The 11,499-nt window shown below is 50.6% G+C and overlaps 1 protein-coding gene across 1 annotated transcript in view; it reads left to right on the top strand.

The window, feature by feature from the left end:
- The window catches only part of FHAD1 (forkhead associated phosphopeptide binding domain 1), a 158,393-nt gene that overhangs the window by 61,076 nt on the left and 85,818 nt on the right, over positions 1–11,499 (top strand). Inside the window, 3 exon segments of the mRNA XM_017869555.1 lie at positions 4,183–4,306; positions 9,170–9,236; positions 9,238–9,298. Coding sequence (XP_017725044.1) covers positions 4,183–4,306; positions 9,170–9,236; positions 9,238–9,298 — 252 coding nt within the window.

The raw sequence follows: 11,499 nt of genomic DNA, 5'->3' as shown, positions 1-11,499 counted from the left end.
CAACTAGCCGGGCGTGGTGGCGGGCGCCTGTAGTCCCAGCTACTCGGGAGGCTGAGGCAGGAGAATGGCGTGAACCCGGGAGGCGGAGCTTGCAGTGAACTGAGATCCGGCCACTGCGCTCCAGCCTGGGCCGCGACAGAGCGAGACTCCGTCTCAAAAAAAAAAAAAAAAAATCCAAGTGCTTTTTTAAAGGGAGAATTGCATGTCCCCACAGAAAACAGGAAGAAGTGAAATAATTTTTTTCACTCCAAGTTTTCAAAGTGCAGACCCGCACAAGTATGGCCTTGGAGCCCATGTCCCTCCATCTTCTAGTGAGCACCCCTTCTCCAGTGTCTCAGATGCCCCAGGGAAAATGTGAGTGGTGCACGAAATGGGCTGTATAAATTGTGAAACCTTGATCCTTCTGTTAATTCTACCACCGAGTCATAGCCACAAGGTTTTCAGGGAGAGACACTAAAACAGACTATGAGCGCCACCTGGTGGCCAGGTGCAGGGCACACCGTATCCGCATTGTTGGTGTCCCCCCACTCCCACCCTGTCATATGTTATGATATGCCTGAAACACGATGTGATGATTAACAGGAATTCTTGCACTCCTCTTAATAACAGTCACACTGGTGTTTAAGTGAGCCTAGGCAAGGCTTACATATGCACACAGAAATATTATCAATCTAACTTCCTGGAGACAGGCAAGAGAAGCAGAAGCTAAAACACATCGTAGAATAATCAGAGCTAGTATCTGTGTGTGTGCCAGGCATGGTCTGAGTAATCTTACATGTACTAACTTATTAAAATACTTTCAACAACCCTGAAATTACGACCGTCACCGCACTTACAGAATAAAAAAGTGGGACAGAATTGGTGTCCTCCCTACCTTTACACAGAGACCAATTTTGCAGATGGCAGTCTGGCTCCTGCGTCCCTACCGTGCTCCATGGCCTCGGGCTCTTAATGCTGGTTCCTAGAGCCATGTGATAAGTGGGAAGAACTGGAAGCAGGCAACTAAAGCCTGGATTTGGATCATAACTCTACCACTGACTGATCTGTGCAGTCCCAAGCAAGCAACCTCACTCCCTGAGTCTTAATTTCCTCACTTGCAAAATGGGAGCTGATATGGCTTGGCTGCGTCCCCACCAAATCTCAACTTGAATTGTATCCCAGAAATCCCATGTGTTGTGGGAGGGACCCAGGAAGAGGTAATTGAATCACGGGGGCCAGTATTTCCTGTGCTGTTCTCGTTATAGTGAATAAGTCTCAGGAGATCTGATGGGTTTATCGGGGGTTTCCACTTTTGCTTCTTCCTCATTTTCTCTTGCTGCCACCATGTAAGAAGTGCCTTTCACTTCCCACCATGATTCTGAGGCCTCTCTGACCATGTGGAACTGTAAGTCCAATTAAACCTCTTTTTCTTCCCAGTATCGGGTATGGCTTTATCAGCAGTGTGAAAACAGACTAATACACTAAATTGGTATCAATACAGTGGGGCATTGCTGAAAAGATACCTGAAAATGTGGAAGCAGCTTTGGAACTGGCTAATAGAGGTTGGAACAGTTTGGAGGGCTCAGAAGAAAACAGGAAAACGTGGGAAAGTTTGGAACTTTCAAAAGACTTGCTGAATGGCTTTGACAAAAAGCCTGATAGCAATGTGGACAATCAGGCCCAGGCTGAGGCGGTCTCAGATGGAGATGAGGAACTTGTTGAGAACTGGAGCAAAGGTGACTCTTGTTATGTTTTAGCAAAGAGGCTGGCGTCATTTTGCCCCTGCCCTAAAGATTTGTGGAACTTTGAACTTGAGAGAGATAATTTAGTGTATCTGGCAGAAGAAATTTCTAAGCAGCAAAGCATTCAAAAGGTGACTTGGGTGCTGTTAAAAGCATTCCATTTTAAAAGGGACACAGCATAAAAGTTCAGAAAATTTGCAGCCTGGTGATGGAGTAGAAAAGAAAAACCCATTTTCTGGGGAGAAATTCTAGCCAGCTGCAGAAATTTGCTTAAGTACCTAGGAGACTAATGTTAATCCCCAAGGCCATGGGGAAAATATCTCCAGGGCATGTCAGAGATCTTCACAGAAGCCCCTCCCATCACAGGCCCAGAGGCCCAGGAGGAAAAAGTGGTTTTGTGGGCCAGGCCCAGGGTCCCCCTGCTGTGTGCAGCCTAGGCTCTTGGTGCCCTGTATCCCACACCCTCCAGCCATGGCTAAAAGGGGCCAACATAGAGATCAGGCTGTGGCTTCAGAGGGTGGAAGCCCCAAGCCTTGGCAGCTTCCACATAGTGTTGAGCCTGCAGGTGCACGGAAGTCAAGAATTGAAGTTTGGGAACCTCCACCTGAATTTCAGAAGATGTATGGAAACGCCTGGATGCGCATGTAGAAGTTGGCTGTGGGGTTGGGGCCCTCATGGAGAACCTTTGCTACGGTAGTGCAGACGGGAAATGTGGGGTCAGAGCCCCTACACAGAGTCCCTACTGGGGCATTGCCTAGTGGAGCTGTGAGAAGAGGGCCCCCATCCTCTAGACCCCAGAATGGTAGATTCACCAATGGCTTGAATTGTGCTCCTGGAAAAGCCACAGACACTCAATGCCAGCCCGTGAAAGCAGCTAGGAGAGAGGCCATACCCTGCAAAGCAACAGGGGCGGAGCTGCCCAAGACCATGGAAACCTACCTCTTGCATCAGCGTAATCTGGATGTGAGACCTGGAGTCAAAAGATCATTTTGGAGCTTTAAAGTGTGACTGCACTGCTGGATTTCAGACTTGCATGGGCCCTGTAACCCTTTGTTTTGGCCAATTTCTCCTATTTGGAATGGCTGTATTTACCCAATACGTGTACCCCCATCATACCTAGGAAGTAACTAGCTTGCTTTTGATTTTACAGGCTCATAGGCAGGAAGGACTTGCCTTGTCTCAAATGAGACTTTGGACTGTGGGCTTTTGAGTTAATGCTGAAATGAATTAAGACTTCGGGGGACTATTGGGAAGGCATGGTTGGTTTTGAAATGTGAGGACATGAGATTTGGAGGGGCCAGGGGCAGAATGATATGGTTTGACTGTGTCCCCACCAAATCTCAACTTGAATTGTATCTCCCAGAGTTCCCGCATATTGTGGGAGGGACACAGGGGGAGGTAATTGAATCATGGGGGCTGGTCTTTCCCAGGCTGTTCTTGTTATAGTGAATAAGTCTCACAAGCTCTGATGGGTTTATCAGGGGTTTCCACTTTTGCTTTTTCCTCATTTTCCCTTGCCGCCGCCATGATTCTGAGGCCTCCCCAGCCAGTGGAACTGTAATTCCAATTAAACTTCTTTTCTTTTCTTTTCTTTTTTTTTTAGACAGAGTCTCACTCTGTCACAAGGCTGGAGTCCAGTGGTGTGATCTCGGCTCACTGCAAGCTCTGTCTCCCGGGTTCACGCCATTCTCCTGCCTCAGCCTCCCGAGTTGCTGGGACTACAGACGCCCGCCACCACGCCTGGCTAATTTTTTGTGTTTTTAGTAGAGACGGGGTTTCACCGTGTTAGCCAGGATGGTCTCGATCTCCTGCCTTCATGATCCGCCTGCCTCGGCCTCCCAAAGTGCTGGGATTACAGGCATGAGCCACTGTGCCCGGCCTAAACCTCTTTTTCTTCCCAGACTCGGGTATGTCTTTACCACAGCATGAAAACAGACTAATACAGGAGCATTCCCCGGAGCCTCCTACAGAGAGACCATGAAGCTCTGTTGAAGGAGTAGTGTCTATGAGTGGGCTTTGTAAGCTCTAGAGTGTTCTGTGAGATATAACCTATTGTTATCATTTGAGGGAATTAATTTTATAACCTGCTTCCCTCTCTTGAACTTTGCTCTGTATCCAGTCAGTACTGGGTGACCTGGAACTAACAGGTGGTCTGTTTGTGGCTGAGAGTCCAAAGGTCATTGGAAGGCACATTAAGGAACCAGGTACCCCCAGTGGCAGCCGGGCCTGGGCCCCTTTATGGGCACAAAGATAAAGTTCATATTTTGATGCATAGGAAGTGGTGGTCCTTGAAGGAATAGGCCCTCCCCTGTCCCTCCCACTAGTTAAAACTAAAAAGCTTAGTTTCCCCAACACCCCAGCCAAAAATCAATCTGAATCTTTCTGTCAAGCTTGTAAGAAGTACCTGTGTGTCTCCCAGGCGTGGGCCAGCCCCCCCTGACTGTGCCGCCTCCTCCCACAGATCAATGCCCTGCAGAAAGGGTACAGCCAGGTGCTGTGCCAGACCCTGTCGGAGCGGAACTCAGAAATCACATCCCTGAAGAACGAGGGTGAGAACTTAAAGAGGGACAATGCTATCGCATCAGGTGAGCCCTTTTTGGAGTTGGGCCTGGGAGCTGCCACTCCCGCACCCCATGTTCTTGGCCACAGCAGACATCACCAGTCAACCATATACTTTTTGTTACTGAGCTTCGCTGCATCCTCAGTTCTTCCCAGCATCCCTTTAGGTAGCTCCTGTCCATGAATCTAAGTTCGTCCTTAGAGGTTTCTGTGCCATCTCTTCGCTAAAGGGCCTGCTGAACATGGACCTCACCAGGGAGCACACAGGACAAGCTGTGGCTCAGGCAGTCCCATGAGCCAGTTTGCTGTGAATGCGAACTAGAATGTGGCTAGAATGGGGTTGCCTGTTTAAGGCACCCAGCCCCTTACCCAATCTCACACTGGTGCTCTTGGGCCAGAGAGAAAGCATTTTGCTAATTGAGAGGTAGCTGATACTCCAGAACTTGGGTGGGAATGGGGCAGCCAACTCATGGCCCACCCTTGCCAGGCACAGTTGTTTCTTAGCCTGGATTCATTCATTCATTCATTCATTCATTCATTCATTCAACACATTTATGGAGCACCTGCTAGATGCCAGGCACTGCTTTAGGCACTGGGGAGAGAGAGCCCTGAGCAAACGGTCAAGATCCCTCTGCTCACGGGGCTCACACGTGGGAGAGGATGAGAGACAGTAAGAAGTAAACAGATAAATGAACAAGCCCATACCAGAGAGAGATCCGTCCTCCAGAGGAAATAAAGCTGGACACCGTGGTGGGGAAGCGCTTCATGGGGTGAAGTGAAGGAGAATAGTGCAAGCTTGTCCAGCCCACGGCCTGCGGGCCACATGTGGCCCAGGACAGCTTTGAATGAGGCCCAACACAAATTCATCAACTTTCCTAAAACTTACGAGATTTTATTTTTTGGCAATTTTGTTTGTTTTTTGTTTTGTTTTGTTTTAGCTCATCAGCTATTGTTAGCATGAGTGTATTTTATGCGTGGCCCAAGACCATTCTTCTTCTTCCAGTGTGGCTCAGGGAATCCAAAAGATTGGACACCCCTGGCTTAGTGCCTGGGCAGGGATATCTCTGAGGAGGTGGGAGGGGCTGTCGGGAAGCCCCTGGGAACCATATGCCGGGCAGAGATCATGGGTGTAAAGGCCCTGAGGCAGCACCAAGCGCAGTGTGGGAGCAGCAGCTACCGAGCGTGGCGGGGGTCAGGGAACAAGGGACTGTGGGACCCGGTGGGGTCGGGGGGGAGGCAGGGCCACATTACAGGGGAGGGGTTCAGCTTTTCTTCTAAGTGTGATGGGACACATTAGGGTTTTTAAGGCAGAGAATGACATGTCTAGAGACCTGCACATGATGGGGCCTTGGACAGAGAAAGGGGGAAGAGAGAAAAGCAGGAGGTGAGGAGGGAATGAATCCGGGTTGGGGATATTGCTCCTAAAGTCCCCCCTGCACAGCAGGAAATGTGCCCATGGCTGTGAAAGCTGAGCCTGGCCTTGAGCCGGCACATCACTGTCTCTGCACGACCCAGGCCGCCTGGCCATGCCTTTCCCTCTGCCTCATTCTGCAGTCCCCCTCCCCACTCCAGCTTCTACCTCTGCTCTTGCCTAACTTGGAATGTTCTTGGATACTTGTGAGCCCTATGGGCAGGGCTGCTCTGGGCACCAGGCATACAAGGGGGATCTCACTGGGCCCTGCCCTCCTCCCCGGGGTCTGCCCATCACACCCCATCCACGCTGCAAGCTTGTCTCAGACACCACTTCTCTAATCAAGGAGTCAGATAGACCTGGGCTCAGGTATGACCTGGGATGGGCTACACTCTCACAACTCTAAGTGTGGTCCCTGCACCAGCAGCATCAGCATCACCTGGATCCTTGTGAGAAACTGGGAATTTCAGGCCCCGCTCCTGACCTTCCGATCAGAGTCTTCACTTTCACAAGCCCCCTGGCTGCTGCATGTGCACACTCAAGCTCGAGAAGCACTGGGCCGAGTTATGCTGCAGTGACAAACAGTCCTCCAAGTCTCAGTGGCTCACAATAGATAGGTTCATATCCTGCTTCCTCCCTGGGCCCATCATGGGTCAGTAGGGGCTTTGGTCATTGTGGCCACTCAGTGACCCAGGCTCACAGAAACCATGACAACACATCACAAACCCCATCTTCCATGGCAAGAGAGGCAGATGGAGGAACAAGGTCCGGATTTCCTCACCTGCCTGAAACAACTCAAACAAACAAACAGAAAAAAAATGTCTGAAATAATGGTTTCCATATATTGGCCCCAAGAAGCATGTGACAATGATCTGGGAGGGAGTGGAAACAAACAAGATGAAACCTACGATTGCCCCCAGCTGGCTTGCACTCGAGAGAGTGTCCAAACCCCTTCCAGCAGGGAGGGGAAGCCAGACAGAGCCCAGCGGTCAGCCCGACTTGAGTAGATGGAGGTGGAGAAGCCAGCATAGCTTGAGTTTGCTGGGCGGCGTGCCAGGCGGGAGGGGCTGCACGGAGAGCACCCCGGAGATCTCAGAGGGTCCCCCTCAAGTCTTCAGCACAGTCGGGCGTGATCAGCACGTGCATGTGGGCAGGGAAGGAACCACCCGGGAGGAGCAGAGGGAACCATCTCAAAGCACACACAGGCCTGAGAGTAGCTCACTTCCCACCATCCAGAATGGGGCAACCTTGCACTACAGAGGGCGTCTGGTAGAGAATTGAGCCAAATTCACTCTAGAGAAAAGGTCACTCTGCTCCTGCCTCACAAAGCATGCAGGCAAGCCCCAGAGAGAGCAGTCTGTTTCCAGGGAACTTAACTGTGTCCCTGGACAAAGCTCATTTTTACAATGAAATTCTCAATCATGTTGTTCTTTATTATATATCTTTGATTGTGCAAGAAAGATTGATTCTTGATTGATACCCCCAACAAAACTAGGATGAATGTTTTTCTAAGAAAAGGACCGGGCCGGGCGCGGTGGCTCAAGCCTGTAATCCCAGCACTTTGGGAGGCCGAGATGGGCGGATCACGAGGTCAGGAGATCAAGACCATCCTGTCTAACACGGTGAAACCCCGTCTCTACTAAAAAATACAAAACCGGGCGGGCGTCTCAAGCCTGTATCCAAGCACTTTGGGAAGGCTGAGACGGGCGGATCAGCAAGTCAGGAGATCGAGACCATGCCTGGCGAACACCAGTGAAACCGTCTCTAAACTAAAAATATCAAAAAACTAAGCTGGGCGAGGTGGCCGGCGGCCTGTAAGTCCGCAGCTACTTGGGAGGCTGAGGCAGGAAGAATGGCGGGAACCCGGGAGCGGGAGCTTGCAGTGAGCTGAGATCTGGCCACTGCACTCCAGCCTGGGTGACAGAGCAAGACTCCACCTCAAAAAAAAAAAATACAAAAAACGAGCCGGGCGAGGTGGCGGGCGCCTGTAGTCCCAGCTACTCGGGAGGCTGAGGCCGGAGAATGGCATAAACCCGGGGGGCGGAGCTTGCAGTGAGCTGAGATCCGGCCACTGCACTCCAGCCTGGGCGACAGAGCTAGACTCAATCTCAAAAAAAAAAAAACAAAAAGAAAAGGACTGTATGAGATAATCCAATACCCCTGCATTATGCACCCTTCTCACTTTTTCTGCATGTGATAATACAATAATGTATTGGCTCTCTGCTGTCACATTACAAGTTATCCCAAAAAAAACAACAGATATGTTTATCTTACCTAGTTTCTGTGGTTCAGGAGCTTGGGAGTGACTTAGTCTGGCTCAGGGTCTCTCACGAGGTTGCAGGAGCAACTGCTGCCATGTCATCGAAAACCTGACTAGGGCTTGAGGATCCCCTTCTGGAATGACTTGCTCACATGGCTGTTGGCTGTAGGCCTCAGTTCCTCACCATGTGTGCCCTTCCCTCGGGCTGCTTGAGTGTTCTCCCAACATGGCGGTTGGCTTTCCCCAGACTGAGTGACCCAAAGGAGAGCAAAGAAGAAACCACAACATCTTTGATGATTCGCCCTGGGAAGTCACATTCACCGCTTCCACAGTGCCATATGAGTTACACACGTCAGCCCTGTTCAGGTGGGAGGGGGCCACATTAGGCCAGGTATTCTAACAGGCAGGAATCATGGGGGCCCTTTTGCAAGCTGGCTGCCACATAGAGTCATGGGTGGCAGGGAATAAACACTATGTGTTAGCCACTCTTCTATGTTCTTTATACAACAACTCTGTAGATACAATGAGAGGTTAAATAACTTGTTCAGACCACTAAGCTATGCTGGGCATTGTGGCTCACCTCTGTGATCCTAGCACTTTGGGAGACTGAGGCTGGTGGATTGCTTCAGCCTGGGAGTTTGAGACCAGCCTGGGCAACGTGGGCCAAACTCCATGTTTACAAAAAATACAAAAATTAGCCAGGCAAAGTGGCACGTACCTGTAGTCCCAGCTACTTGGGAGGCCAAGGCAGGAGGATCGCCTGAGTCCAGGAGGTGGAGGCTGCAGTGAACCATGATCGTGCCACTGCGCTACAGCCTAGGTGACAGAGTGAGACCCTGTCTCAAGAAAAAAGACAACTGAGCTAGTAAGTGCTAGAGACGGTTTCCAAACTCAGATGAGTGTGTGAGTGTGGATCAACACGTCCCTTGCTGCCACAGGCCCATCTCATGGCCCTTCCTGGTCCCTCTCTCTGCTGAGCCTTTGTTCCCATGCAGGGCCGATGCCCAGAGCACCCCGACAGATGTTTCCTCTCCTTCTCACAGAGACCTTGAACACATGATGTGCAGTGGGTATTAGTCTCAACCCCATTCAAGCTCCTGGGATCCTTGGAGACACCTCCCTTCTCAGTGCCAGGCTCGTCACAAACTGGTTGACAGCGGCAGCGATGACAGTCATCCTCACTGCCTCTTTGACCTCTGTGAGTCTTCTTTTTTACAGGGATGGTGTCATCTTTGCAAAAAGACATGTTAGCAAAGGATGAGCAAGTTCAACAACTAAAGGAAAAGTCAATCAACTAAAAGTCAGAACAAAGACAAGGACCACCAGCTGGAAGCCCTTGGCTCTACAGTGAGTAAGGATGGCTGTGTCACCTTCTTGTAGCCATCGGGTGAAAAGCAACTAAAGTGAAGTCACGTGATTTGCTCGTTTCATTCACCCTGGGCTCCTGTTTTAAATTTCATTCCTTCCTCTCACACCATTGTGCGGGGGGCGGAGGGGTGGGGGACAATGTCCACCTAGAAAAACTAAAACAGCTAGCCAATTCTTTGCAGCTTTTCAAGGAGCAGCATGCATGTGCCCTAGAATAAGCAACTTAGCTTCAACTCCAGGAAACATTTTCTAATGCCTGTTATAAATGAGTTTGGTTAATTCCAGCAGTAAATGCACCTCTCAGCATGGATATTTCCGTGGCAAGGCTTAATATTAAGAATAGAGGCCGGGCGCGGTGGCTCAAGCCTGTAATCCCAGCACTTTGGGAGGCCGAGACGGACGGATCACGAGGTCAGGAGATCGAGACCATCCTGGCTAACATGGTGAAACCCCGTCTCTACTAAAATACAAAGAACTAGCCGGGCGACGTGGTGGGCGCCTGTAGTCCCAGCTACTTGGGAGGCTGAGGCAGGAGAATGGCGTGAACCCGGGAGGCGGAGCTTGCAGTGAGCTGAGATCCGGCCACTGCACTCCAGCCTGGGCGGCAGAGCGAGACTCCGTCTCAAAAAAAAAAAAAAAAAAAGAATGGAATCACTGCATGCAAAAGAGGACACAGTGGGCTTCACCTCATCCCAGTCACCACTGGTTTGCAGAGTCACCTTCGAGGCAGAATGTTTGCAGATCCAAGTGCAGTTAGACAGACTTTCATTTCTTCCCTTAGACTTTATAGTGTGCATAAGAATATTCTATGTGTAGTGAACCTGGTAGGCAAGTCAAGGGCTGTTTAAAAGTAATTTTGAGGCCAGGCACGGTGGCTCATGCCTATAATCTTTTGGGAGGCCAAGGTGGGTGGATCACACGAGATCAGGAGTTTGAGGCCAGCCTGACCAACATGGTGAAAATTCATCTCTGCTAAAAATAACAAAAATTAGCCAGGTGCCTGTAATCCCACCTATTTGGGAGGCTGAGGCAGGAGACTCACTTGAACCCGTGAGGCAGAAGTTGCAGTGAGCTGAGGTCACGCCATTGCACTCCAGCCTGGGCAACAAGAATGAAACTCCATCTCTAATAATAATAATAATAATAATAATAATAATAATATTGACTGTTTTCAAAATTTACCTCAACGCTCTGACTTTAGAATACTGAACCTATAGGATTTCTCAGTATTTGTGAGATGTGTCTGTTTCGGTGAGTCAAGGTAAAACCTAACAGCTTTCATCTCAGGTGAGGTGTGCCTGAGGAGTTCGCCAAGTCTGCACAGGCACCCAGGTGGGGTGGATCTGGGGGTCCAAGAACGAAGCAACAGAAGTGACTTCTGGCGCCGACTTCAGTGCCTCAACTGGAGCTGGGGAAAGGCAGGACAGGAGCCGCGGGGGCACACAGACAGGGTCCCAGCCCAGAGTGGGCTTTTGTTGTAGCTGATGTGGCCTCCCCTTTGTCATCAGCGAAATGGAAATAACAAAATCAGTTTTGAGAAGTGAGAGGCCGGTTTTCATTGTGCGCTTTTGCCTCTGCGCCTGGTTAGCCCGCCTCAACAAGCCCTCTGCATCCGTCTCCGAGCAGGGTCACCGCCTGGATTACATCCGTTGTCGCTGTTTCAGGTGTGGAGTGTGTGTGTGTGGGGGTGTGTGGGTGTGTAGGTGAAAGTGTGAGTGAAGGTGTGTGTGGGTGTATGTGGGTGTGGAGGTGTGGTGTGGTGGTGTATGGGCCTGTGGGGGTGTGGTTGTGTGTAGATGAGTGTGTGGGTGTGTGTGGGTGTGGTGTGCAGGTATATGGGTGTGTGAGGGTGTGGATGTGTGTGAGTGTGTGGGTGAGTGAATGTGTATGGGTGTGGGGGGGTGTGGTGTGTGGGGGTGTATGGGTGTGTGTGGGTGTGGGTGTGTGTAGGTATATGGTTGTGTGTGTGTGGGTGTGGTGTGCGGGTGTATGGGTTTGGGGTGTGGATGTGTGTAGGTGAGTGAGTGAGGGTGCGTGTGGTGCATGGGGGTGTGGATGTGTGGGTATGGTATGGGTGTGTGGATGTGTGGGTGTGGTGTGGGGTGCGTGGGTTGTGTGGATGTGTGAGGTGTGGGTGTGGTGGGGCTGTGTGTGGGGTGCGTGAGGTGTGTGGATGTGTG

The sequence above is a fragment of the Rhinopithecus bieti genome, unplaced genomic scaffold (genome assembly GCF_001698545.2).
Source record: "Rhinopithecus bieti isolate Rb0 unplaced genomic scaffold, ASM169854v2 scaffold_758, whole genome shotgun sequence".
Classification (NCBI taxonomy): domain Eukaryota; kingdom Metazoa; phylum Chordata; class Mammalia; order Primates; family Cercopithecidae; genus Rhinopithecus; species Rhinopithecus bieti.
This window is presented reverse-complemented; position numbering and strand designations above follow the sequence as displayed.